This window comes from Diceros bicornis, chromosome 24, assembly GCF_020826845.1.
Source record: "Diceros bicornis minor isolate mBicDic1 chromosome 24, mDicBic1.mat.cur, whole genome shotgun sequence".
NCBI classification, from domain to species: Eukaryota; Metazoa; Chordata; class Mammalia; order Perissodactyla; family Rhinocerotidae; genus Diceros; species Diceros bicornis.
This window is the reverse complement of record NC_080763.1, coordinates 49,300,686-49,328,299: the sequence shown is the minus strand read 5'-3', so window position 1 is coordinate 49,328,299 and position 27,614 is coordinate 49,300,686. Positions and strand designations below refer to the sequence as shown.

Genomic DNA, 27,614 nt, shown 5'->3' with positions numbered 1-27,614 from the left:
CCCGGCTCCGTTAGCGGGCCCGGCCCCGGCCCCGGCCCCGAGAGCCGCCCGCCGCGCGCTCCCGGCGCCGCGCCCTCGCCCCGGCCCGCGGTGGGGGCGCCCGGGGCGGCGGAGGCGGATGTGGGCGGGCGGCCGGGCGGGGCGGGCGCGGGGCGGGGAGAGGGCGGGCCGGCGGCGGCGGCACCGAGCGCGGCGGGCGGGCGGGCGGCCGGCCCAGCGCAGCCAGCGCAGCCAGCGCAGCCGGAGGACGCGAGCCGGCGGCCGCGCGCAGCACCGGCCCCGAGGCGCGCGAGGCCCGCCGAGCAGCCCGCCGCCGCCGCCTCCAGCCCGGCCCCGCCCGCCCGGCCCGGCCCGGCCCGCGGGGATGCGGAGCGGCGGGCGCCGGAGGCCGCGGCCCGGCTAGGCCCGCGCTCGCGCCCGGACGCGGCGCCCGGTGAGTCCCCGCCCGCCGCCGCCGCCGCCGGGGCCCGGATTTCCTCCCCGCGCCCGGCCGCTTTGTTCCCGGCCGGCGGGGCCGGGGCGCGGGCCGCGCGCAGCCGGAATGAGGAGCGGGAGCAGGAAGTGGCCGAGCGCGGCCTGGGCGGGGAGGGCGCGGGCCGGGCCGGCGCCGGGGGTGCGGGCCGCCGGCCCCGGCTCCCTCATGACCTTGGGGAAGCGGCTCCGCCGGGCGAGGCCTGGGCTGGGGCGGAGGGGCGCGGCCCGGCGCCGGGGGCCGCGAGCTGGGGCGCCCCTGCTGCCCGGGGCTCCCCGGGCGCCTGGCCAGCGCGGCCGCGGCGCCCAGTAGGCGCCCAGGGTCCTTAGGAAAAGGCTCGCCCCAGCCCTCCTTGAAGTTTGTGGGTGGGCCCTGGGAAGGAGACCTCATTTTCCCATGGCCAGAAAGTTGTACATGGTGGCGAGGTGCCCAGGCCAGCCCACAAAGGACTGCTCACCCTCCTGGGCCCCCAAACTGCTTCCTGACCTGGGAGGGCCGTGGAGGTGCTGCCTAGCCATCCCGGAGCTGGGGCCCGGAGGGCGGCGGGGCCTGCCCCCCGGAGTGGGGGGTCCAGGGCAGGTTTGCCGGCGGGCCGGACTGTTCCCAATTACTGCCATGGTGGACAGAGTGGGGGGCGTGGGCTGTGCTCTGTGGCCAGAGGGCCCCCTACATTCCCTCCTGCCGCCCCGCCTTGCTCCAGGCCCCTCCTTGCTGTTCTTGAGCCCTTCATCCAAGTGAAGGGCGGGTTGTTTTGATGGGGGCTTGATTCCCTGCCCCCGAGCTGACCATACAGTTCACAAGTCAGTGTTTTTGGGGGGGGGGGACCCTTTCACAGCACAGATTGTTTTTTTCACAAGTTGTGGCTTAAATAATAATAGCAGTCGTACATGTTGATGGTAAAGGCACTCACAGTACAGAAGTAGCGGGAAACAGAGGTCCCCTCCATCCCGCCGGCCCTGTGCCCAGAGGTGGCCCAGGCACTGGGCTGGTGTGTACATTTCTGTGCAGACGTACACCACCCTATGTGTGTGCACAGATATATTTTTACACACGGGGCTCTCAACAGCTGTCTGACTCGGTCAGCAGCAGGCCCTGCTCAGACCGGGGTGGGGGTGGGGGGATGTCCAGAGGTCTTTGAGTCCAGCCCCCTGCCCCCAGGCCACGCCCACTCAAGTATCACCAGAGCCCCCTGTCCCCGGGGCTCAGAGCCCTCTCCTCTGCGGTATCTTCGGGGCTCACTTGCTGCCCATCGCTGCCCCTGGGCGTGCTGAGCATGTCAGCCACTTTCTTCTTTGGGCCAAGTGTGTCTTCCCTGTCCTGGCACCAGACGCAAGGCAGTGGGGTCTTCTGCCCTTCTAAAGTCAGCCTAAGAGTGCAAAGCGGCCCTCTGGGTGCCCAGCCCCTGCCTCAGGAGGCCAGTAAGGAGGGCTTCAGGAGGGTGTCTAGGCGGCTGTAGAAAGACCCAGGTTGGGATCCATTCTAGAGGTCCTCAGGGGTCTCTGCCTGGCCTGGATGTCCCAGAGAGGAGTCTCTTTGGGCCTGCCCTTAGGAGTGCCCGTCTGGAGGGGTAGCAGAGGACTGCTCATGGGAAGAAGGCTTTTTCCCAGGATGCCCAGAATGGGTAATGTGGGAACTGGGTTTTGAGGGATGCCTAGGAGTTCGTACAGCAGGGGAGCAATGGGGAGGGCTGTGCAGGATCAATGGCCAAAGTGTCTGCTCAGGTGAGGGCTGGCTGGTGGGCCACTGCAGGGTGGGTGCCAGTACCACTGCGCTGCTGCAGTGCCACCCCCCATTTTTGGCCTCGTGAATGCTGTAATTATGGGTCTGTAACCACCCTGGACTGGGTGCTCCTTACAGACAGGACCCGTCTGAGCCTCTCTTTGTCCCCCGCGCCCAGCCCTGAGCCTGGCAAAACCAGAGATGCCCGGTACGTGTTGGCCGATGAATGAACCAGATTCAGACCGGCAGGGGCGCTGTGGTTTAGGAGGGGCCTGGGGTTTCTTAGGGGAGGGGTTTCGTGTCCCCCTGGAGGGCTCTGGCTCTCATCTGCGCCAGCTGCCTGCGCTGCTGGCCCTGCCTTCTTTGTGTTTGAATTTCTCTCCTTTCCCAGTCTGGGGCAGGGAGGAGGAGCCAGGGCCCTGCCCCAGGAACCCCAGCCCGTGGGTGGGAGTACCACAGACAGAGAAAACAGGGGCACCCTCTCCAGGGACTTGGGGATGCTGAGGGGCGTGGGCCGAAGCAGTCAGAGGGGCTGCCTGGAGGAGGCGGCTGCTGCTGTGCTGGCAGGTTAGGGAGGCTGGGATCTGCTGGGAGGGCCTCTTGGGGATGGGAGTGTATAAAGTCCAGGGGAGGTGGGAATGGGGGAGGTGGGGGGGGGCAGTGAGCTCTGAGGGCCTGGGGGTCCAGGAGGGGTGATGGCAGGGGCCTTGATGCCCAGGTCGAGGAGAGGCCCTGGCCCAGGGAGCAGTTTGAGTAACGGGAACTTCATGTCAAGTGCCATGGCGGGAAGAAGGCGATGGGACGGCTGTGCTCTGAAGGCTAAGAGGTGGGCAGGCCAAGGGGGAAGGGAGACCCAGGCTGAGACCCCGGGTACGATGGGCCTCCTGGGCTGCCTGCAGGGCCAGAGGAGCGGCCTCCAGCCGGACACAGCCTCACACACTTCCTTTGCTTCTTCCAGAGGCACGGGCTGGGCTCGGGGAGACCCTGCTGAGAGAGGAGCGGGAGTGAGACCTGGGCCGCCCGGCCAGCCGGAGCCCGGGCACCATGAACGACGTGGCCATCGTGAAGGAGGGCTGGCTGCACAAACGAGGTGAGTGGCCGCGGGGCTGGGCCTGGGGTGGGGGCCCCGGAGCCGGCCAGCATGCCACCCTCAGGTGGCGGCTGCCAGGGCCCGTGCCCAAGCCTGCTGGGCTGGAGGGGCCTCCCCGGGGCTCCTGGACTGGCCCCGCTGGGTATCCAGGGCCCGATGACCCCTCGGCATGGAGGGTACGGCCTCTAGGGACCCCCTGGGCGGGGGATGTGGGGCCCGAGGCCTGGTGTGCAGCGGGTGTGGTGTGGGCCGCCGGTGTGGCTGCCTGGCTGGGGCCCTGCGGGTGTGGAGAGCTGCTGCTGCCTCCCACCCCGCTTTCCTGGAAGGCAGCGAGGACACTGGGGCCTGTCCAAGGCCTGGCTCGCTGGCGCCCGGGGCACTGCCCGAGGGCTCCTGAGGGCAGGGCAGGGCTGCTCGGCCTGGCCCAGTGCCGGCTTTGGGCCTGGGCTGCAGGGAAGGGGGGCTCCTCACCACCTGGGGCCCAGGCCTGGGGCATGTTTGTGCTGAGCTGCAGAGCTGGCGGAGCCGCCCAGCCTCGCTTCTCCTCACTCACGTGCCCTGCACCCAGGGAGGGGCTCGGCGAGGCACTGGCAGGACGAGCGCTGCGCCCCAGGCCCCTCACCTTCCTGCTTGCCCATGGCCTCCGGCCCCACCGCCCTCAGTCGCTCAGGGAGGGCAGTGGGGGATGGACGAGCCTCACATCCAGGTGCCTCCAGCGGGCGAGTCCCTCCCTCCTTCCCTGGGGCGGGGATTGGCCAGCCACCCCCTTGCCTCCAGACTTCCTCTTCCTCTAGACCTGTTCCTTCCCAAAGCTCTGGTGATCCCAGCTGGCTAGCTCCCAGCCACTCCTCACGCATGCCCTCCAGCAGATGGCGTGAGGTTGTCCCCCTCCCCCCCCCCAGGATCCCACAGACAGAGATGGAGCGGACAAGGAGGTGTGGCAAAAGTGGGTGTCATGAGTTGGGTTTTGTGGGATGTATAGGAGCTCCTCAGCGGAGCAGGCTGGGAAGCCGCAGGAGCTGGATTGGGAGGCAAAGAAGTGGAGATGCAACCAGGGAGGTTGTTGAGGGCTCGACGCAGGGGATCCAGGATGTGGTCAGCTGAGGGTTTTCAGAGCTCACTTTGGCAGCTGTAGGGAGGACAGTGCACTGGGCCTTGAGAAGGAGGTGAGGAGGCTGCAGGGGCCTGTGGTCCGTGGAGCCCCTCCACCTGGCTTCCCCCAAAGCCACCTCACCCCCCTGGCTTCTTGGTCGTCTCCCCCATGCTCACCCTGCTTGTTCCCCAGGAGTCCTGCTTCTTGTGCCTGGAGCCCCTCCAGCAGGTCCTCTCTCTCTGCCTCCCCTCATCACCCTCTTTGGTGTCAGGGACCCTACCCCCCTGCCCTGGCCCCTGTTCTTCTCCTCTGTGCCTGGTGGCAGCACAAAAATAGTCTCCTACTTAGGACCTGTACCTCTTGGCAAATGTTTGTTGACTGACTCTTAGATTAAGAGCTGGCCCAGGAGATGCCTGGGCCTCAGGGCTGCCAGGGCCCCTGCCCCATTTACCGGGGCATCCAGTGGCCAGCCAGGCTCGGGCAGGAGTGCCCCTCTGGTGCCTGGGCGAGTTTCACGTTGCCACTCAGGGTGCATGCCTTCTGAAGGGTCTGGGGAAATGGGGTGTCAGGCCCAGTGGGACATCCAGAGAGCTGAGTTTGAACCTGATTCGGCTCCCCTGTCACTGTGTCCCTCTCCAAGAGCGAGTCCGTTGAGCTCCTCGGGCCTCAGTTTCCCTATCTGTACAATGGGAGCGGTGGCAGAGAAAGGCCTAGTGGAGGAGTAGAGAGTATGGTTTGTGGCGGCCCTAAGTCGGGGTGCCCCAGCCTCAGCAGCCTCAGGCCAGGAGAGAGGGTCCCATGTCCCCGTGCGCCTGCTCTTACTCCCCAGCCCATGTGCCACCCAGGCAGTGTGTGGTGAGGTGGCACTGGCCCCTCGTAGCCTGGGAGGGGACATGACTTGTGAGGGTGGGTGTCCCATTCCGGGCTGGGCCCCGAGTCCCACCTGCGCTCCCTGCCCTCATCACCCCCACTCCTCCTTCCTGCTGAACCCCGGGGACCCCTGTATGTTGCAGACTCCTCCCGCTGCCCCTGGCCGGCTGCCTACCCCCTAACTCTCCTGCCACTATGTTCTCTGCTGTCCTCTCGTCTGCCCGCCCGTCTGTCCTGTTACTAGTCTGTTCTTCCCCACAAACGTTTGGGCCCTTCCTGTGAGCTAGACTTTGAGGTGACCAGGCGAGAGGGCAGAGGTCAGGTGGCGGGGGTGGGAAATGGGTGGTGTGGATTAGATGATGGGGGAATCAAGGACGACCCCTGATTTGGGGCCGGAGGCAGGAACAGTGCCATTTCCTGAGATGTTCTTTTTGGGGTGGGGGTTGCATCCCGGCCTTGCGTCTGTCCACGGCAGGTCGACGTGCAGGTCTGAGCCCCACTCAGCAGACGGGAGGGGACGGTTTGAAAACCCTTCCCGTGCTCGTGCGGGCCGCCTGGCCATGCAGGCCCCTCACCAGAGTTCCTCGTCTCACCCAGCTGGTGAGGGAGGTCCCGCCTCCCTGCCACCCCCTCCGAGAAGCCTCCCCGACTCGCCCTGTGGCGCGTCTTCCTCCTCCAGCCTGGTGAAGCTCCTGCTGCCGGCTGACCCTCCGCCCACCCCCTATTGGGAAAGCTTGGAGGACGGGGATGAGGCCCCCTGTGGGGGCAGCTCTGGGTGGAGTGGGGGACTGCTGGGCTGGGAGGGCCTGGGAGTGGGCAGAGGGCTCCCCTCGAAATGCTGGTGTGAGGCTCCACCCCCCTCCCATCCCGGGCAGGGCCAGCAGGGCCGTGTTGGCCTGGCGCCTCCCCTGGCTGAGGGTCAGATTCTGAGTGGGAGGGGGGGGAACTGTGACTGTCCTCCAGGGCCCAGCCCCACGCAGACCCCGGAGGCCCCCGTCTGGTGCCTCTCCTGCTCCTTCCTGTGTTAGAAGGTTAGGGAGCTGCTGTGGACCCAGGGCCTGCGCCTGTCCAGTGTCCACTTCGCTGCGTCTGCCCCCGTCCAGTCCGGGGCCTGGCACCTGAGGGCTGGCGACGCCTTCAGGGGCTGTGTGGGCGTCAAGATGAGAGCTGAGGGGCGGAGGCCTGGGTCAGTGTGGGTCAGACCCCGGCCTGGGCTCCTTCTCCCGCTTCTTGGGGAGGGGGGCGCCCATCTCTGGGGAGTGACCTTGGGCTGCTTCCCTGGTGACCTTACGCTGTGTGCTCTGGGCCGGAGCAGCCTCGGGGGCAGAAGGGAGCCTGGCCTGGGTGGCCAACGCTGGAGCTCGCGTTCCAGCCCTGCACTGACCTGCTGCGGCACCCAGGCGAGCCCTCTGGGCCTCGGTGTCCCCGTGTCCCTAGGAGAGCGAGATCAAGCTACTGAAGACCCAGAAAGGGTGAGGAGGCAGCCAGGCCGCGTGGGGCTGTAGGGATGGTGGGCACATGTCCTGCGTGACGGGCAGACGTCCCGAGCATGAGTGGGTGTCCCCAGAGATGGACAGACTTCCTGAGTGACAGGCAGACACCCCAAGCAGCTGCAGCTCAGCCCCAGCCATCGGTGCTGGGGCCGGTGGGCTCAGTGTTGCTCAGAAATTTGCATTTTCAGAGATCTGGTCTGTGATGCGCACTCTGCTGATTTTTTGAAGGTTGACAGTCTGAAAAACCAGCCCCACTCCAGGAAGCAGGTCTGACTGAGCTGGGCCTGCAGCCTCCCACTTTGTCTTCAGACTGCGTGCTCTGTGCTAAGGCTGTGGCCTGAGCCTGCACAGCTGTTTTGGGGTGACTCCCACTCGCCCTGATGCCGCGGGCCCGTGCACTGCCCAGCCTGCAGCCCTGCCCGCGGAGAGCTGGTCTAGCAGAGCCCCCCGTGGGGTCCTGCTCTTAGATCTTGTGCTGTGGGCACCGTCTACCCAGCCAGCCTTGTGGTCCTCCTCCTCGGTGTCACCAACCCCCGGACAGGCCAGCTGGGCCAGTTGGGCCAGGAGAGGGGAGGAGGGCAGCAAGATGCCGGCCACAGGATGAAGGAAGGGGGTGTGGGCTCGGGAGAACGGGCTGGCCCTGGGTAGGGAGTGGGGTGCCGGCCTCGGGGCACCCCCTGGGCTCACGCAGGCTGGTTGCTGGCCCGGAGAGACCCAGCAGAGGAGCAGGCCTGGCTCTCTTCACTAGCCCATGGTCTGGCAGCCGGGGTTGAGGGGTGAGGTCGAGGAGAGCCAGCCTGTGGGTGTGGGGTTCCTCTGTCCTCGGGACCCTGCCTGGCAGTGGTCACCTGCATGGTGCCCGTGTGTGTGTGTAGGAGTGTGGCCGTGCCTCAGTTAACTTCACCCTTGGGTGCGGGTGCCTGGCCAGGGGCCCTGTGTTCACAGGGCTCAGCAGGTCCACTCTCTGGCGCATCTCTGGCCTTGCTCTGCCCCTACCCCGAGCCCATTCCTGGCCCAGAGCCTCCCCCAATTCCCATCTCGGAGGGGGAGGCCCTTGCCACCACTCTGGGTTGGTCCCAGGCATCCTGGTGGGGAGTGGGCTCGGGGGAGTGTGGCTTCTCCCACCACCCCTCCCTCAGTCGTGGCAGGTCCTGCTTCCCGCCGTGACCGTGGGTGTCACCTGTGCCCCTGATGTGGCTCTGAGATGGGGAGATAGCAGTACACCTTGCTGACACCGATGTCTGCCCCACCCCCAGTCCTGGGGCTCCCACAGGGGACAGGGGCTGCGGGGGGTGCAGCCTGGCTCCTCTTTGGAGGAGGTGGCAGTTTTGCTGAGCAGACAGCAGGGTGACAAGGCCTGTGGGGGCCTGTTGAGCGCAGACTGCCCCGGAGGCCCTGTAGGTTAATGGTTTGTGTGCACGTGGACACTGCTAGTGCCGCCGGGGGCAGGGGCTCAGGAGGCCACCAAGGGACGGAGCCTGCTCCCCTCACGCTGTGCCCAGGCTGGAGAGCAGGGCTGCCCCGGGCCTCTGCGCCTTGGTTTCCCTGGCTGTCGGGTGAGGGATGGCCCCGGCTCTTGGCCAGGTTGCGCCGCGGTGGCTGTGGCTTCGGTCCCAGCAGTTCCCTCAGTCCACTGAAGCAGCTCCTATAATGCCGCACGTCCGCGAGGGTCCAGAACCGCCCCTGGGGCAGGTCAGTGTGGGCCAGGCCTGAGGGCGGGCGCAGGTGCTGGGCCCCTGCTCTGAGGGACGGTGCGAGGCCGAGGGCGCCTGCCCTGGAGGCGTGCTCCCGGGCCCGCGGGCCGTGGCGCGAGGCGTGGCGCGTGGCTGTGGCTGGGACAGGCCGCGGCTGGTTTGGGGGCTGTTTCCTGTTTTGTGAGTGTTGAGTTCTCCCTTCAAAACAAACAACAAAAGAGGAAGCTTGGGTGGCCTTGTGCTGGGGGTGTGGGGTCACTGCCCGCCCGGCCCTGGGTCCCCGCCCGTCCCTGGGTCCCTGGGCCTGCGCCTGGTGGGCCCGAGCGGGCGGAGCTCCTGCCTCCTTCCTATAGCCCCTGCTGTCTGTATAGCCAGCCCCAGGGCTGCCACTTGGGGTGGGGGGCTGGACTCGGTGGGGGGTCATGAGGAGGGGAGGGACCGGGGCAGCACAGTGTGCATCGTACAGAGGGGAAACTGAAGCCTGGAATGAGAGGAGGCCGGAATGTGGTGGCGCAGTCCCGAGCCCGGCACCCAGACCCACTGCTGGTTCTCGCGGGCCGGCCGCGTTCCTAGAAGTGCCACAGAAGGCGAGGGGAGGGAGCTGGCTCGGCTGCGGCTGGCGTCCCCTCTGCCCAAGCACACCCGGGGAGGCTCAGGGCCAGCGCCCTCCCCTCGGGCCCTCCCTTAAGTGGAGCCGGCGGCTGTCACTCACTCTGTCACTCTGTCCCCGCTCCCCAGGGCCACGCCACGGTGGACAGCCGCCTGCTGCTCCTGCTCCCTCGCCATGCCTGGCCCCTGCCCGGCGGCCCCACCAGAAGGACCCCCAGCCCAGACCTGGCCCTTGGGGCTCCAGGCTGGGATGGCCCCATCAGGGTGAGCCCCAGGCCAGCTCCTGGAGCTGCCCCCGCCCCCCCGCCTGGCGTCCTGTCATCCTGCCTTCAGGTGCATCTCTGTAACCTTGAGGAATAATTGACTTGTGTTTTGGAAATGTTGGAATTGATGGGGGGTAGTGGTGTTCTTTGGTGCTCCTTCTGCCAACCCTGGGGCTTTGGGGTAGGATCCCCTAGGCGCTGGGTTTGGGGTCTCAGATCACCAGGTGGGCCCAGGACCGCAGCCCCTGCAGCCCCCAGTAATCTCCCAGGTGGTCCTGCCTGCCCAGAGGCTTCAGCTGGTTGCCCTGTCAACAGTGGGGATTTCCAGGGCACTGGAGGATGCCTCTGGTGGGAGCCTGGGTGCAGGAGACCCACACAGGGCAGGCCTTGAGGGGGAGCCCTCCAGCGGGCGTGGGGCTGGCGCCTGACCCGGGGCTGGCGCCCCCATGTAGGGCACATGGCAGCCGGAGTTTAGCGGGCTGTGATGAGCTGGGTGGGGGCGTGGGGGGGTGAGGCCGAGTGGGTGTGGCCTGGGAGCTGGGAGGGTGTGGCCCACCACCATGTCACCAGGGGAGAGGGGCTGAGAGAGAATGCGCCCTGGGAGCCAGGCCTCGCTGCCCTCAGGACTCTCCCCCCCGTGGGTGTGGCTCCCAGTTGGGGCAAAAATATGTAAGAAGGCCACGGCGAGGCGGAAGGCTCTTCCTCTGGAGGGTGCGTCCTGTCCTGGCATGGAGGACTCGGGTCCCTCCTTGCCGGGAGGCCTTTTCCTGGGGGTGTCGGGGATTGAGGCCCTCATCCGCGGTCAGTGCTGGAACTCCCCACCCCAGCAGGAAGGCCCTGGCTCTGGAGAGGCTGGGGTCCCTTAGACGCCGGCGTCCTGGCTTCTGCCTCCTGAGTGTTTGCAGGGAGGGGGCGTGGGCTGGTGCCCCTGGGGACTTGCACATGGTGTCACCGTCCTGGCCCCGAGGGCTGCTGGCTGGCAGCCGGAGCCCTGGAAGGAGCCTGCTGCGGCGCTCCTGCTGCCCTTTCTGTGGCCGTGTCTGCAGGAGGGCTCGCCAGCCGTCGCCTCTGCCCGCCCTGGGGCTGGTGCTGCCTGTCCCCTCCCTCCGTCTGGCCCCTCTCCTCGCCTCTTCCGTCCTGCCTTCACACCTTTCTTGGTTTGGTTGGGTCCGTCCTGGGCTCTTGGCACAGAGTCAGAGCTGTGTTCTGGGGAAATGTTCTGGAAACCCAGACCTCGAGTGTCGTGTGGCCTCGGGCAGGGGCCGCTGGGGGGCCTGGGCCAGGGCCGGGGGTGTCAGGAGTCCCCTCTCCTGGGCCTGTGACCCAAGGGGCCAGGGTGGACTGATGGGCTCAGGGCTGCCCGCTCCACCCCCGCCCCCTGGGAAAGTGTTGGCCCCAGGACACTCCTTCAGGCAGAGGTGTGGCTGTGGCTGCTCCTGAATACCAGACACAGCCCAGGTCTTTCAAACGCAGCTCCCCGAATCCTGCCGTGGTGAGGCCGGGCACACGTCAGGTGAGGAGGGCACGTGAGGGCAGGTGAGGCTCGACTGAGAGAGAGTCTGTGGGAATGGGCTGTTGGGGAGGGCAGCCACGCAGGCCCTGGGTGGCTGGATGAAGTCCTTGGGCCCAGCGCAGAGAGATGTAGTGGGGGCCCCATGCGGGGGCGCCTGGGCAGTGGGGCTGTGGCCTTTTCTGAGGAGGGTCCCTGAATAAGCAGTGACATGGGTGGGGGTGGTTGGGCTGCTGGGGGCAGGAAGACTAGAAGTGAGGCAGGGGGCCTGCTCACCAGAGCAGAGGCCGTGGGGACTGAGCCAAGTGGGCAGATCCTCGGGGCGTGACGTGGCACTCAGCATTGGCAGGCTGGGCGATGGATTGGGTGTGTGGTGGGGTGGGGTCAAGGGTGGCCCCCTTTTCTGGCCTGTGGGGACGTGACCTGTGGTGCCTAAGAAGGAGGCGGGGTTTTCGGGGAAGATGGCCAGTTGGGTGATACGTCCAGGCCAAGGCGATCAGGCTGCAGCTGGAGGGGCATTGGAGGTGGTGGTTGGCGAGATTTCCCAAGCCAGGCGCTGTCCTGGGCAGCTGGGATGGGGCACGGCGGCCCCCTGCGCCTTGTGCTGTGCTTCTACGGTGGTGGAAGGGGGCACGGCAGTGCTCTCTGACTGTGTTCCTCCCTCCCGCCCTGCACGCCCCCATTCCTCCTGAGTGTGTGTGTACTGGGCTGTGGCCTGGGGGCCCTGCCTGCTAGATGGCAGAACCAAAGACCTGTGAAGAGTTCTTGGTTTGGGTCAAGGAGCGGGCACAGTCGGGGCATCGGGACCTGAGTCTCTGGTCACCATCTGTCTCGCTGTGACTTTGAGAGTGCCCTCAGTTGGGCCTCAGTTTCCCCGGGGAGGTAATGGGGATAATGATCCCTGCCTGCCAGGCTGGCCTTCTGGGAGGGCAGGGCGGGATCATGGGCTGGGGAAGGGCCCAGCCAGCTTGGGGGCCATGTCGGGGAGATATGTCCTCCTCCACCTGTCAGCCCTCTGCTGGGCTGGGCGTGGACACTGCTCCTCTCCTCTCTCGTCCACACTGGCCGTTCGTGCCCTGCCCCATGAGGACCCATGAGTGCTGCCCGTGGGATGCTCAGTCTCAAGGAGAGGGTCTGTGAGGGTCACGCTGACAGGCCCCAGGCTCTGCCTGAGCGGGGTGTGGCCCCCCTCCTCCTGCCTGCCCCATCGCTGCCTCATGGGGCTCCAGGGCTCTCACCGTCAGTGGCTGGTGGGACGTGGGACCCCGGCCTGGGCATGGGCAGAGACCTGGCAGGCTGGGCCCCTGGAGGTGACCCGTGCCCGCTGCCCACCCCCTGCCTGGCGGGCGACGATGGATGGCGGCGTCAGCGGGCCGTTTGCTCACTGTGCCGGAGAAGGTAGATGGGCGCCCTGCAGCTGTCGGTGCGATGGATGTGTCGGCGGTGGGGGACTGCGTGGTCTCCGCTGTCAGCTGGCGTACGCTCCCCGGGCCTGCTGGGGCTCGCTTTGCTGTGGAGAAACAGCTCGGTGCCGCCTGGCACCCTGCCAGCCGCCGCCTGCCACCGCCACCACTGCTGCGGCAAAGTGTTTATCCAGCAGTTTCCCCCAGAACCGAGGACTTGAGGAGAACACGCTGGGAGCTCAGGGCGCCGTGGCCTGAGTGCCGGGACGTGGTGGCCTGGTGGCCGCGTGCAAAGCTCAGAGGGGCTGAGACGCCGGGGAGATGGGAGGACTCACATGCCAGGCCCGGGCCATGGCGAGCCCAGGGAGCCTGCCCACAGCACCTGGTCCCGGCCCCCAAGTCGGCCTGGACACACGGCTGGGAGGGGTGGAGAGGGCAGGCGCTCAGCCTGTGCCCATCTTGTCCTCAAGCCCTGGCCTGGTGGCCCTGTTGGGGTGATTTGGGCTGTAGGAGGCCAGGGCTGCTGGCAAGGAATCCCCCTTCCTCGGGGGTCCTCCAGCCCCTTCCTGGGGACGAGCTGGCTCCTGGGATGAGCAGGGATGGTGGAAGGGTAGAGAACACACAAGGACGCTGAAGGGGCCCGGGCTGGGAGCTGAGGGGCCCTGGGGGGCAGGAGGAGGTCAGGGAGCCCCGGTCCAGCCCGTCTAAGCCTGTGCGCCCCCACCCCACCCCACCCCACCCCAGGCAACTGCTTCCTCAGGCCTATAGCCCTCGCTGCGGGTGGGCTAGCCTGGGGGTTAAGGTTTTGTGGGCCACGGGTCCCCCTCCCTGGTGACTTGGCAGGATGCAGACTCAGAGGGGTGGGTGTGGTGCCGCAACGCCCAGAGGCAGGCTGGGCTTCTGAGAGAACCTGGAGCTGCCACCCGTCTTGCCTGCCTGCCTGGGACAGCCCCTCTGGGTGGGGTGAGCACCCGACCCCCAGTGCCTCCCAGCGCCTGACCCCAGCTCGGCTCTGGCTCCCGTCTCCTGGCAGCAGGCGTGGGGTCCTCCCGGCTGGGCTGCTGACCTGTGTGAGAGGAACCGAGCTGACTGTGATGTGGGACCCCACGGCCCAGTCCCGGGGCTGTGCTGAGGCCCCTCTCGGGCTCCAGGGCCCTGGTCTGAAGTGTTTGCAGGGGGTGGGATGGAGTGGGTGGGGATCCTTCTGGGATCTCGGGCTGAGCACTGGGTGTGAGTGGCAGGGACGGAGGACCACGGCCTGGAACTGGGTGCAGGCCAGGTCCCGCTGCCCACCGGAGTGGCCACTGCCGGGAGAGGACCCTGGTTGTGGGCAGGCATCAGGCCCGGGGGAGCAGTGGGGACCCCCATTTAGGGAGCAGTGTCCCGAGGGGCAGACCTGGGTTCCCTATTTGTCATCGCCCATATCTGTGCCCAGAGTGAAGGCCGGCTCCTCCCACCACCAGCTCTGGCTGTGTGTGTGTCTGCCCCCACCGCCCCAGGCCCCCGGGGCAGGTGCCGCCCATAGGCATCCTGTGGCCGAGAGAACAGCGGGGGGCCGGGCCCAGGGGTGGCCTCCTCCACTCACCCCCTCCTATGTCACCTCCAGCCCTGGGAGTGAGCGGGGCCTTGGGCTCCCATCCGTCTGGGCCAGCTGCCCACCCAGCATCCCGTCTGGGCTGAACTCATTCATATGCAGGCCACGGCCCAGGCCCCCGGGTGACTGCCTGGCTGGACCTCTGCAGGCGAGAGTGTCCGAGATGCTGAAGAAAGGGGTCTGTGTGTCTCAGAGCCTTGGCCCCGGCCTCCCCAGGTCCCCCCAGGGTTCTGCTCCTCCTCGAGGGGTCTGTGTGCTGGGCGGCCGAGCGGGACTACCTTCCCTGGTCCTTGCTCCCACCTGTGCGTCACCCAGCTCCTGGGCCCAGCCATGTGGGGTGGGGGCAGAGCGGGGCCAGACGTGGCCCCCCTTCACTCGCCTGGGTCTAGGGGCTGGCGGAGGGCCCAGCAGGCTCACAGCCCACCCCTTGGGCCCCTCCCTACGTGCTCAGTGGGGTTGGGCACCTGCTCCTCAGTCTCTTCTCAGCAAGGGCTGCTCCCTTGGGCTGCTCCCCCCAGTTCTGGGTTCTAGAATCTTCCCAGCCCTGGGATTGGGCTTGTGGGGTGAAAGCTGGTAGATGGCAGGTGCAGGGTCACGTGGCCGCATGGGTCCTCAGTGCTTAGCTCTGGCACCCCTGTTCCAGGGGCTCCTGGACCCCAGTGGACTGACAGGCTCACCCCCAGTGGGGAAACTGAGGCCCAGTCTTGTGTGCAGGTCCCGCCGAGCACGGGGCCTGCGTGTGGACTCTCCGTGTGGACGCACACGTGCCGACTCCACGCGTGGGGTGCGGCACTGGGGGGTGGCACTGGCACGGTGGGGGCCGGCGGCAGTTGGTGCATCAAGATGGATTTTCGGGGCTGCTCGGGTGAGGCGCTCATCACTCTCTTCGCTCAGTTAGCATCCTGGGGAGCAGCAGCTGGCGGGATGGGAGGCACTCCATCAGGGGCCGACAGCTCCAGACTGGCGCGCAGGCGGGTGGGAGCGAGCGGCGGGCGGCCCAGGACGGCGCGGGTGCTGGGGCGCACACAGCCCCCGGAGCCTGCTCTGCTCGCACCCACCCGCTGCACCGGTGGGGAAGGGGTGCCTGGGAGGCTGAGTGGGATGGCGTGGGCGTGGGCATGGGGCATCCCAGCCAGGTGCAGGAGCCAGTGTCGGAGGGTGGCTAGACCACGGCCTTCTCAGCTGACCGTCCCCAGGGGCTCGGAGGGCTCAGCAGAACTGAACGTAGACCCTGCTAAACGCTGTGGGGTGGGGGGCAGCTTACTGGCAGCTGCTCAAATCCTCCCTGTACTGGCAGTGTCTGGGCTAGTGGTGACCCCCACCTGGAGCCGGGGAAATGGCCTGCGGTGGGCTCCCTGGGGACGGGCGCTGGGAGTGGCTGGAGCCCTATTTCCCCAGCATCCCACCAGCGGCTGTGGGTCATGCAGAGTGAGGGCTGGGCCTCGGAGGCCACACCCAGGGGCTCTTGGCTGGAAGGGGTCTGGGGGAGGAGGAGCCGACCGAGTGGCGGGTGGTCCCCCATGTCCCTGCCGGGGCCCGTGTCCAGGGCTCAGCCTGGCAGGGAAAACCCGGGCCCAGAGCTCAGACCCCAGCCCCTCCCCGCCCGCTGCCCAGTGGCCCCTCGGATGGAGCAGTTGCCTAATTAGTAAGTTCTCTGTTGTTGTTCAAACTCCTTGCTCTGCAAAATGTAAACGGCACGTTTTTTCTGGGTGACAGTATGAAAAATGATGGTGGCTCGGATATGGCAGAGGACATCTGCTTGGGTTCCTGAGCGTGGGCCGGCACGCGGCTTGTGTCCCACAACTGCGGGGACTTTCCCGTGTACCTGGGTGACTTGCGGGGGCCAAGGCGGCAGGTCCGAGCCCGAGGACTGCACCGCCCACTCCCGGGTCTGGATTTATGACGGTGTCTGGGCCCCTGGACAGCGAGTGTTGTCACACAGGCAGCAGGGGCCCCTGTCTTGAGGCCCAGCCTGGGGGTGGGCTGCAGATGGGCCTGCAGCTGCTGGGCGAGCCCCTGAGTCTCAGGCTGAGTGCGGTGTTGTCCCTTCACCGCTGGATGCTGTGCTCTGTCCTCAGCCAGGGGCCAGCTGTGGTAGGCAGCCCACTGCCATTGTCACCACAGTAACTGTTGTGGCCACCCCCTGGCCAGACCAAGGTTGGGTGGGGAGAGGTCTTGGCCCTGGAGCCCCAGAGGGTGACCGCAGCTGGTGCCTGAGCTGTTGCTGGTGCCTGCTGGGGACCCGCTGGCTTGGCACCACCTCCTCCAGGAAGGCCCTCTGGATAGGGCCAGCCTCCTGTCAGTCATGCCCCTCTCCCATGTCCGGGGCTCACCTGGCCCCTTTTCCAACACAGGCAGGGGTGGGCCCTTCATCAGAGGTGGGCACTCCCACACTGTAAGCCCTGCCTTCCTATCCATTGCCTGCCGCCTGGGGTGTTCGGGGTCGGTGCCGCGAATTTGGGTACAATCAGCCACCGATTTGCCCCTGGGATGGGGTCTGTGGGGGGCTGGGAGTGGGGTCAAGTGGCCACAGCCACTCACGGCCTGCGTGTCCTCAGGGGAGTACATCAAAACCTGGCGGCCCCGGTACTTCCTCCTCAAGAACGACGGCACCTTCATCGGCTACAAGGAGCGGCCGCAGGACGTGGAGCAGCGCGAGTCCCCGCTCAACAACTTCTCGGTGGCGCGTAAGTGTGCCTGTGGCACCCCGGCTGGGAACGGGGCGGGGGGAGGGCGGGAGCTGGCCTGGGCTGGGTAGGCAGGTAGGGCTCGGGAGCCCTCTGTGCCCGGCAGCCCCCATGCTGAGGACCCCTCGTGTCCAAGGCCGGCCGCCCGCCAGGCGCCGAGTCACCTGGGGGACTGGCTGGTGGCCGGCTCCAGCTGGTGGGGTCTCCATGCTGAATCCCAAGGCTGGCGACCCTGGACCTGTTCCTGGGCGTTCCTGCTCTGGAGGCTGGACGGCCTGGCCAAGTGGGGACAGAGCCCAGCCTGGGGCAGCCAGCCGACCGGGGCCCCTCCTCCAATGGGGGCCCGATGGAATCCGTCAGGCCTCTCTCCATGAGGCCCTGGGCAGGGGGGCAGGAAGAGAGTGCTTGAGGGGCACCCAGCTCCCAGGAGCCTCTGTCACCCCCAGGAAGAGCCTGTGGCTCTCCTGGCAAAGGTTCTCAGACCCCTGTGGTGGTGCATTTGCTTCCACTCTCAGCTGGGGTAGGGGTGGGCTGCCCCTGCCGGAGGGCCGAGTGTGGCACGGCTGGCCCAGGTCATCTCACAAAGCTGGACAGACGGGCAGTTTTTTAGCCCACGTGCTCTTGTGGCCTCATTTCGTACCTGTGAGGGGGACCACAGGTGTGACCTGCCCACGGGGCTGGGGAGACCCAGGCGTGGAGATGGGCTGGTAGGTGGGATGCGGGGCAGGCGGGCCTTCCAGCCCGGTGCCCGTTCTCGGTGCAGCTGCCCTGGAGCCCAGCTCTGCCCCGGCGGGTGGCTGAGTGATGGCCTTATTGACTGGCAGACACCCAGGTCTGTCTCAGGCTGCCGTGTGGGGTGCAGAGTGCAGTGCTCACCGTGGGGGGTCCCGGGCTTCACCCCAGGCTTCTTCAGACACCCCCGCCCTCCAGCCGGCTCTCCCCTCCTCGCCAGGTGGCCTGGGAGCCTGGGGTCCTCCAGCCTCCACCTCGCCAGACCCCAGCTTATGGTCCAGGGTCTCAGGAGGTGGTGGCACAGGTGGCCTGTTCCCAGGCTGACAGGGAAGGACTCGTAGGCTTTGTGCCTGCAGATGTATGGTGGGGGGTTCTGGCATCTTGGCTACCCGCCTACCCCCCAGTGGCCCTGCGCTGGAGGGCGAGGGGCACTGCCAGTGTACCCCACCCCAGGGCTTCTGTTGGGGAGGAGCAGAGCCCCCGTCCTGTGAGGCTCTTGAGGTGGAGGGGTCCTGTGAGCCCTGGACCCTCCCCCCAGCCCCGACTCCTCAAGCCTGCGCAAAGCAGCGAGTAGAGCAGGGGCTCTGTGGAGGGGGAGACCAAGGAGGCAGACTCTCCCCTCCCCACAGCCTCGTGGCCCAGCGGGAGATCTCACTGCAGCGTCTAGGCTTCCCCTAGCGCCTCCTTGGCCGGGATCAGAGGCTTCAGGGCTTGGGAAGGAGGCTCGGCCAGGGTGGGTGCTGCCTTTCTGGAGGGCAAGGCCCCTCAGGGTTGTTCCCCAGGCCGAGTGCAGGGGCCTCTGGAGGCACACCAGCCAGAGGGGCTGCCTGAGCAGTGGGGGCTCTGGGGCCTTGAACCAGGCCTTGGCCAGCTGGAGCTCAGGACAAGGAGCAGAGCCATGCCAGTCAGGGAGGCGGCTGTGCCAGGGCCTCTGCATCCAGGAACTTTTCCTTGCGGATGGATCCCAGGGTGGGGAACCCAGGCCCTGGGACGGGCGCACCTGGTCCTGGAGCACCTGGTGGCCTCCGATGAGTGAGTGGGAGGTGGGTGTACAGGGACTGAGAAAGCCGGCCACGAGGGTTTTTCACGCACCACCCCCTCCCTCCTCCCCCCGCCCCCGTGTTGACACGGTGACCTTTCCTATGAGGCCAGCCCCAAGCCCCCTCCTGGCCTCCAGGCCTGGCAGACCGCTCCCTTGCACTCGGCTGAGCCCGGCCGGGGCCCCTCACAGTTGCCAGGGCCCAGACACTGGAATGTTGGAAGCCCCTGCACTGGCCCACCCACCTCACACAGGCTGGGCCAGAGTCCGGCCTAGCAGCCCCCAGCAGTCCCCAGCAGTCCCCACACTCACTTACGCCTCTCTCTGGGCCTGGCGCATCCCCACAGTCCCTCAGCTGCATGTGTACGTGTGCTCCAGGTGTGCGTGTGCTCCAGGTGTGTTTGTGTGCTCCAGGTGCGCGTGTGCTCCAGGTGCGCGTGTGTGTTCCAGGTGCGCGAGTGCTCCGGGTGTGCGAGTGCTCCGGGTGCACGCGTGTTCCAGGTGCGCGAGTGCTCCAGTTGTGTGTGCTCCAGGGGTGCGTGTGCTCCAGGGGTGTGCGTGCTCCAGGGGTGTGCACACACCCAGGCCTGCCAGCCTGTTTATACTCCTGTACGTGTGTGGACTCACCAGCCCCTGGGATGCTGGTGGGGGTGGGCTTCAGAGGCGGTGCGTACAGCCCGAGCAGCCTCCTGGTGGGTCATGTCCTGCAGCTGCCTGCCAGGACAGCCGGCCTCTCTGCAGTGTGTCACCAGCAGCCAGCACCCTGGCACTGGCCCTGTGCGGAGAGGGCGGGTGGGGCTGGCAGTCATCCTGTGGTTGGGAAAATGGCAGGACGTTGCTGCTCCGGTGGGGTGAGCTGCTTTCCCACGAGGCCCACCCTGCCGCCCTCCCCCCACCCCGGGGCCCCCATACGCCTCACCCTCTGGCCAGTCGAGGGCTGTGGCCTGGCACGCAATGGGGTCTCAGACACTGAAGGAAGGACCGCGGAAGGAGATGATGGCAGGGGGTTGACCTGACCCAGCCTCAGACACCCCCGTGGGGGTGCCTCGCAGCTCCAGAGCACAGTGTCTGAGCTGGAACAGGGTTCCAGCCCCATTTTGTAAGGAGGGAAACAGGCTTGGAGATGGGACGGGACAGGACTTCCCAGGACCCAGAGTGTAGGGTGCTGGTGTGGGGGCAGGTGGGCCGAGTGGGGGACGTGTGTGCAGACAGGACACCCACGTGCTGGCCCCGCTCGCAGAATGCCAGCTGATGAAGACGGAGCGGCCCAGGCCCAACACCTTCATCATCCGCTGCCTGCAGTGGACCACGGTCATCGAGCGCACCTTCCACGTGGAGACGCCCGAGGAGCGGTACGAGATGGACGTGCGGACCCTCTGCTCGTGGTGTCCTCCTCCCCAGTGCTCCTCCTCAGAGTCCGCTCTGGACAGCGCTGGTCCAGGCCCCCAGCGGGGAGGGGATGCAACCCTGCTGGGGGACCGGGTCTTAGGGTCCCTAGTGTCTAGGACCATGAGCGTGTGTGGCCGGCCCAGGTCCTGGGGTGGGTGGTCTCCTCGGGCCTCTCTCTCTGGGGTCTCTGAGCTGGGGCTGTGGAGTGGGGGACCCTGGGCCTGGGCGGGGCTGGGGGCCTTACCTGACTGCCCTGCAGGGAGGAGTGGACGACCGCCATCCAGACAGTGGCCGATGGGCTCAAGAGGCAGGAAGAGGAGATGATGGACTTCCGGTCGGGCTCGCCCAGCGACAACTCTGGGGCTGAGGAGATGGAGGTGTCCCTGGCCAAGCCCAAACACCGCGTGGTGAGGCCTGTCCCTCACCTCTGGGGGGTCTGGCGGACACGGGTTCCCAGCGGGCTGGCCCCAGGGGAACCTCTGTGCTCCAGGTCCCTTTCCCCCCGGCTCGGCTCCCTCCCGAGCTCCCTCTGGACAGCACAGTCTGATCCTCAGAGCCCTGTGTGGGAAGTGAGGCTCCAGAAGGCCTAGGCGCTGTCATTCCCACTGTCCCCCAAGCCCCAGCACTTTGAGTTGGGGCACACAGCCCGGTGTTCTCCCACAGCCCTGGACTCCCCACGGACCCCCAGGCCTGTAGTGAGGAAGGGGACCCGCCTGTGCCCAGCCCCAACCCCGGCTGTGGTGGCCCTGGCCCCGTCACCTGCACTGCCATCGGGCAGCGGGCTGTCACCCCGCTGCCCCCTGACCCTGGGCGCCTGCCCGCTGTCCCCGCAGACCATGAATGAGTTTGAGTACCTGAAACTGCTGGGCAAAGGCACCTTTGGGAAGGTGATCCTGGTGAAGGAGAAGGCCACAGGCCGCTACTACGCCATGAAGATCCTCAAGAAGGAGGTCATCGTGGCCAAGGTGGGGCACCGGGCCGGGGCGGGGGGCTGGCCGGGGCCAGGGCGGGCGGCTCACGGGCCTGTCTTCCAGGACGAGGTGGCCCACACGCTCACGGAGAACCGCGTCCTCCAGAACTCCCGGCACCCCTTCCTGACGGTGAGTGGCCTCTGGCCGTCTCGGGTGGGGCGGTGCTGCCTGGGCCTCAGGGCAGGACTCGGCCCCTCTGTGCCTGGCCCTCACTCGCAGCAGCCTGTCTCTGCAGGACGGATGTCCTGTTCTCCATGTGCTCCAGGACTCGGGCCAGCTGTGGGCGGGCCTCCCAGGAGGGTTGGGGTGGAGGTGCCTGATGCGGGGCTGGTGGGCTGCGCTGGCTGCCCCTGCTGCGCAGTGCGGGACAGGTGGCCTGGGTCTTCCCTCCATTCTGCGTGAGGCCCTGGGATACCCCCCAACTGCCCATGCCACCCTTCTGCACATGGCCCTCTAGCTGCTTCCCTTTGAGGCTCACACCAGGGGTGTCCCTGTCCTCGGGGGGGAATCGGCCCAGGAGGAGTGTATGGACAATCCTTAGCCTTTGGGAGCAACACGGGATTCGCTAGAAATTAGTTTGCCAGGCTCAGGCGGCTCGACTCCCGGAGGGTGGGGCGAGCTGGCCGGCAGGCGGGTGGATGGGCCCTGCCCCTCTGGGGTCAGGACTTGGCGATCCTGCTGGGCCACACCCCATGGGCTCTCGCCGAGACCACCCCAGGCCCTGTCCCCTCTGCTCAACACGGTGTCCTCGCCCCAGGGGACCACCTGATCCAAAGCAGGGTCAAAGCGGAGAAGCCGTCCTACTTCTCTAGCGTTTTTGTTCCTTAAAACATTTTCCATGAGAAACGTTAGACACTGTTAAAAAGTGGGCGTTGTATTTTTTCACCCGACTCATTCATTGTCGTGGTTGTGCCTCATTTGCTGCATCTTGCCCTTCTTTCCCTCCGTCTGGTGAGGGATTTTGAGGAAAAGCCCAGGCTTTATGTCACTGCCCTCCACCCTTCAGTGTGTCCTCGACAGACACCACTGTTGAATTGGACAGAAATTCCTGGGTCCATCCTGCCCAGCCCACCATGTCCGTCCTGGTGGTGGTGTCCCCCTGGGTCTGCCCTCGTGTCAGGTGTCCGTGGGATGGGGTGTGGGGGCTGGAGTGTGAGGGCAGTGGTCCCACGGTGCGGCTTGTCCCTGCTGCCTGAGGTCTGTAGCTTGTCTCTCGTCTCGTATTTCTGTGAAGGGGGCTCAGCCCCCTGATTAGGTCCAGGGTCAGCATCTGAGGGGGAGGTTGGTCCTCAGGAGGTCCTCCTCATCAAACAAGGCCGCCTGTGGTTTGCGATGGGAAGGCCCTGGGCCGCCTTGCCCTGGAGGACACATCCTCCCCTTGCCGGGGCTGCTCCGAGCTGCTACCCCACTTCCCAGGTCAGTGGCCTCGGGGCTGGGAGCTCGCGCCCCGAGGCCTGCCCAGCAGGGGAGCCTCTGCATGGCACTGGAACCTGCCGGAGACTTAACCCAGACCGCATGGTGCTCATCCTTCAAGCGCGGCCTGTGCGGCAGCGTGCCAGCAGGTGGCGTCCTGGCCCAGCTCAAGGCTGTGATTCCAGCTCTGCTTCCTTGCAGGCCCTCAAGTACTCCTTCCAGACCCACGACCGCCTCTGCTTCGTCATGGAGTATGCCAACGGGGGCGAGGTAGGGTGGCTGCGTGGCCCGGGTGGGCTGTCCCCTCCCTGGTGTGGGACAGTGCTGCCCCAGCTGTGTGATGCCCGCTCGTGGGTGACCTGTCCCCGCCCCCCCACCACGAGGCTCCCAGCTCCCCTTACTGAGTTAGGGTCTCAGCCTGTCCACACTCCTTCACCCTGGGACCCTGGCTGAGGTCGCCGGAGGGGAGGGTGCCCCGGCCTGGCTGCTGCTCAGGCTCGCTGTCCCACAGCTCTTCTTCCACCTGTCCCGGGAGCGGGTGTTCCCCGAGGACCGGGCCCGCTTCTATGGCGCCGAGATCGTGTCGGCCCTGGACTACCTGCACTCGGAGAAGAACGTGGTCTACCGTGACCTCAAGGTGGGCCTGCGGCGCGGCCAGGAGTCGGGGAGGGGACCGGGGACCGCAGGGCGCGGGGAGGGCGGGTGCTGACCTGGAGGCCGCCTCCCCGACAGCTGGAGAACCTCATGCTGGACAAGGATGGGCACATCAAGATCACCGACTTCGGGCTGTGCAAGGAGGGCATCAAGGACGGCGCCACCATGAAGACCTTCTGCGGGACGCCCGAGTACCTGGCCCCCGAGGTGCGCGCCTGCCTGCCGTGTGCCACCGAGTCCCCTGTCCTCTGTGTCCCCCATATGCCCCCCATGTTCCCTGTGATCCTGTGTCCCCTGAGTCCATTTCCCCCCGTGTCCCTCTGTCCTCCATGTTCCCCCGTGTCCCTCATGTCCCCTGATGACACTGCGTGTCCCGAGTCCCCCCGTGTCCCTCATGCCCCCGGGCACTCCCTGACCCCGTGCCCCCGCATCCCCCAGGTGCTGGAGGACAATGACTATGGCCGGGCGGTGGACTGGTGGGGGCTGGGCGTGGTCATGTACGAGATGGTGTGCGGCCGCCTGCCCTTCTACAACCAGGACCACGAGAAGCTCTTCGAGCTCATTCTCATGGAGGAGATACGCTTCCCACGCACGCTCAGCCCAGAGGCCAAATCTCTGCTCTCGGGGCTGCTCAAGAAGGACCCCAAGCAAAGGTGAGCCCTCCACCCCAGCGCCCTGTCCTCCAGTGTCCCAGAGAGGCTGCGCTGTCCCCACCGCACTGTCTCCCCCACCCTGAGACCACTCGTCCACTCACCCCATGGGAGGAGGGGCCTGGCGGACGAGTGTGGGCCCTGGGCCGGGCAGCTGCCGGTGCTGTCACTGGGCCTCCATGTCCTCTCCAGGCTCGGCGGGGGCTCCGAGGACGCCAAGGAGATCATGCAGCACCGCTTCTTCGCCAGCATTGTGTGGCAGGACGTGTACGAGAAGAAGGTGCGTGGGGGCCTGGTGTGCACCCACCTGCTCATGTGCACCTTGCTCATGTGCACCTGCTCACCCACCTGCACACATGCCCGCTCATGTGCACCTGCTCACACACCTGCACCCACGCCCACTCACGTGCACCTGCTCACACACCTGCACACATGCCCACTCACACCCACCCACTCACACACCTGCACACATGCCCGCTCACACCCAACTGCTCAAGTGCACCTGCTCACACACCTGCATACACTCCTGCTCACATGCACCTGCTCACACACCTGCACACACGTCTGCTCACACCCACCCATGCCCCTGCCCGGGCTCAGAGGGTCTGCACTGCCCGGTTTCCCCCTTGGAGCCGTCCAGGGTCCTCCCTCGTTCCCTCGGGGGAGCTGTGTGCATGTGCACTCCTTGCACGTCCGGCCCTGTCAGGTTTGGACCCCTGGGTTCCCTTCCCCGATGCTGCGTGCTGAAGGCTGGCCGTGGAGTGGGGGCACTACTCCCTGCTTTCCCAGTTCCTCAGGTTGTCTGACCTCAACCCTTCCTCATTTCCTGGGGAGGAGTTGGGCAGGGCGGGCCCAGGAGCCCCCTGTGGGCTTGGGAGGCACGTGAAGGCAGAGCTTGGGCAGAACAGTTACCCTTGTACCCAGGGCTCCTGGCTGGGGCTGGCCTTGGCACTGGACACGGCCGGCTGCTCCCTGGGTCCCCTCCCAGGGTGGTGGCAGGCCCCTCGAGCCCTGCCCTCTGCTTGGCTGGCCTTGGCCTCTGCTACCCGGGCCTCTGGGAGGCACGGCTGCCTCGTAGGCCCACTGTGTGGGAATGCCACCCTTGGCCCAGGTGGGTCAAGGGACTGTGGGGATGTGACTGTCACTCCATCATGAATTATGGAAGTGGGGCATCCTGGGCCCCAGAGCAGTCCCCGGCAGCTAGGCTGAGTGGCTCAGGAAGGGGTGTGAATGGTGCCTGGGGGGTAGGGCTGGGAGCCCACCCTGTACACCTTGTTCCATGGTGTTCCTCTTCATCCCCTTCCCAGTTTGTCAGAAAACCAGAAAAAAAAGTAAGAAAGGTAAAAAAAAAAAACAAACAGAAAAATGGACTGGTCCCCTTCTGCCTGGGGGCATGAGAGGTCCTGCAAAGTTGGGCTGCGCTATCTCCTGTCACCTGCAGGGGTCGCTGTGAGCAGAGCTCAGACCCCAGGCCACTGACCCTCCCCTGCGTGTCCCCTTCCCAGAGCTGTCTGTGGGTGGGTGACGGCTTGCCCCTTTGTCAGGCATCAGTACCGCCTGGAGACAGTCCAGGAGACGTGAGGCACTTCTCAAGTGGGGGGTTCAGCTCCCCAAGGCAGCGGCCAGGCCAGGGTGTGCTGAGCAGTGCAGAGCAAGCCCTGTAACCGGCCCCCACCCCTCCCGCAGCTCAGCCCACCCTTCAAGCCCCAGGTCACTTCGGAGACAGACACCAGGTATTTTGATGAGGAGTTCACGGCCCAGATGATCACCATCACGCCCCCCGACCAAGGTGAGGGGTGGGCCCCCAGACAACTCACTCCCCAGCCCGTTTCCTCCCTCCTCTCCAGACCACAGGACGTGGGCTGCCCTCTGTGGGGAGGCCTGTAGTGCCCAGCATTTGGTTGGGAAGGTTCCCTTGGCAGGGTGGTGATCTGGGCAGGAGGGCCACTGTCCCTCTGCCCCAGCATTGTGAGGGTTGGGGGTCACCGAGTAGAGTCTGGGAGGCCGGCCTGCAGGGGCCTGCCTTGGTTTCCCCGGATGTGTGGCAGCCCTGCTCCTGGACCTGGGGTCTGAGCCGCCTCCCGCCCCCACCCGCCTGCAGATGACACCATGGAGGGCGTGGACAGCGAGCGGAGGCCCCACTTCCCCCAGTTCTCCTACTCGGCCAGCGGCACGGCCTGAGGAGGGCCAGCCGGGCCACGCTGGCGGACACCGCCTGGGCAGCCATGCGCTCCGGACACGGCTTCCATGGATCGCGAGGACGCCTCGCACAGATGATCTCTATTTAATGTTTTTTATTTCTGGATGCATTTGGGAGGAACCACGCACTCCTCTGTGCACGGATGGGAAACGTCTTGTGCTGCGGGCAGGGCTGCCTGCCTTGGAGGCGGCGTCCTCCTGGCCAGCCGGGTCGGGAGAAAAACTGTCCTGCGGTGTTTCTTAATTTATTTCATCTGGTTCTCCAGACGTGGCCTCGGCCTTCAGAACAATTAGATCCACGTAGGAAAACAGGACTTCCGCAGCCATGTGCAATCAGGGCTCCACGTGCCCTGCCCTGGCCCCTCAGGCCCTCTCGCCGGCTGTTCTGGCTGCCACTAGTTTCGGCCCCACCTGGGGACGCTAGAAGCAACCTGGTTGTGGCGTGCCGGCCTGGCGTCCTCTCCCTCGGGGTGGGGCCCATGGCAGCCCCTGGCGCTAAGGCCCGAGGAGGAGTGGCCCTGAGATGGGGCCTGGGCCCAGGCTGGGCCAGGTTCGCCCCAGGAGACGGGAACAAGGCTGAAATCTGTTGCTGTGTATTACGCTGTTCACGTGCATTCTGGGGTTTCTCATCTTAGTGAGAAGAAAGCCCCTCTTTCCCTGCGGGACGGCTCACTGCGATGGCTGCCCCTGGTAGCACTTGTCCTTATAGACGCTTCACTCTCCCAGCTCCCTGGACCCCCCGTGCCCCCGGAGGGGCCATCACTGCGCCCTCCGCGCCCCGTCCAGATGCTGCCCTGCACCATGGCGTTTTTTACATTCAACTTTAGTATTTTTACTATTATAATATGAGACTCTCCCTCCAAATTCTTCAATAAAAATTGCTTTTCAACTTTGTGGCTTGTTTTGCTGGGTGGCGGGTGAAGGAACGTGCGGGCTGGCCTGCTCATGGGGAGCACCTGTCCTTCCTGCCCGGCCTGTGCCCAGGGTCAGCCTCTGAGGAGAGATGTCCCTCTCTCAGCTTGGCAAGGCTTGCTGGAGGGGGAGATGCCCTGGCTGTCCCTGTCCCCACCTGGCTTCACCCCAGCCCCATGCCCCCAGGGAGGCCACCCAGAGCATGGCCATCTACCCACCAGCCCTGTCCAACCAGGAAGGACCTGCTGAAGCTCACACAGCAAGTCTGGGACAGGGAGGAGGGGCTGCTAGCCGGTGGGGCTGAGGGCGCCCCTGACGCAGGGACCAGCCCTGAGCCCAGCAGCCCAGCAGGACGTGCTATGGGCGCCACCTGGTGGATGCCTGGTGGGCGGCAGGTAACATGCAGGATCACTGCCAGGGGCCCAGGCTGCGAGAGGAGCGGGTGGGGCCGGCTGGGAGCCTCAGCTTCCGTCTCTCCAGCAGACCAGCCCGCAGGTGTGGCCGGACGTCCGGACATTTATCAGGCCTGGGCCTGGAGGAAGAGGCAGCCTCTCCAGGCTCCTGGGTGGTTGGCCTCCTCTCAAGGCATTCCCTGGAGTGGGGTGGCTGCCCTCTTCAGCTGGAGGGGGCAGCAGGGGTGGGGGACAGTCCAGGCCTGGGGGCACATCCAGAGTGGCAGCCAGGTCTCCTCTGGGCAGTCCCTTACCACCTCTGTTTTGACAGGCTGTGAATGACGTCACACCAGTACACAGCTTTTTTGGAAATGACACACACACACACGGAACGTTACCGATGAAAATGCTTTGGAGGTAAGAGACACCCAGATTTCAGATACATGAAAATGCACACCAAATTGGAACCCTTGTGTACTGCTGGTGGGAATGTAAAATGGTACAGCCACCATGGAGAACAGTATGGAGGTTCCTCAAGAAATGAAAAACATAATTACCATATGATCCAGCTATCCCACTTCTGGGTATGTAAGCAGGGTGTCAAATATTTCTACACCCATGTTCAAAGCAGCATTATTCACAACAGCCAAGAGGTGGAAGCAACCCCAGTGGCCATCAACCGATGAATGGATGAGCCTAGTGTGGTAAATCCACACAATGGAGTATTACTCAGCCTTAAAAAAAGAAGGAAATCCTGTCACATGCT

The 27,614-nt window shown here is 66.0% G+C and overlaps 1 protein-coding gene across 1 annotated transcript; it reads left to right on the top strand.

Annotated features, from left to right (window-relative positions):
• Positions 1-342: 342 nt before the first annotated feature.
• AKT1 (AKT serine/threonine kinase 1) lies at positions 343-26,433 on the top strand. The gene is made up of 14 exons (XM_058567855.1): positions 343-433; positions 3,150-3,281; positions 16,369-16,497; positions 19,509-19,620; positions 19,917-20,064; positions 20,491-20,622; positions 20,692-20,757; positions 22,243-22,311; positions 22,553-22,678; positions 22,774-22,902; positions 23,134-23,348; positions 23,538-23,625; positions 25,032-25,134; positions 25,447-26,433. The coding sequence occupies exons 2-14, from the start codon at positions 3,236-3,238 to the stop codon at positions 25,524-25,526; spliced, it is 1,443 nt and encodes a 480-aa protein (XP_058423838.1). The 5' UTR covers positions 343-433; positions 3,150-3,235; the 3' UTR covers positions 25,527-26,433.
• The last annotated feature ends 1,181 nt before the right edge of the window (positions 26,434-27,614 follow it).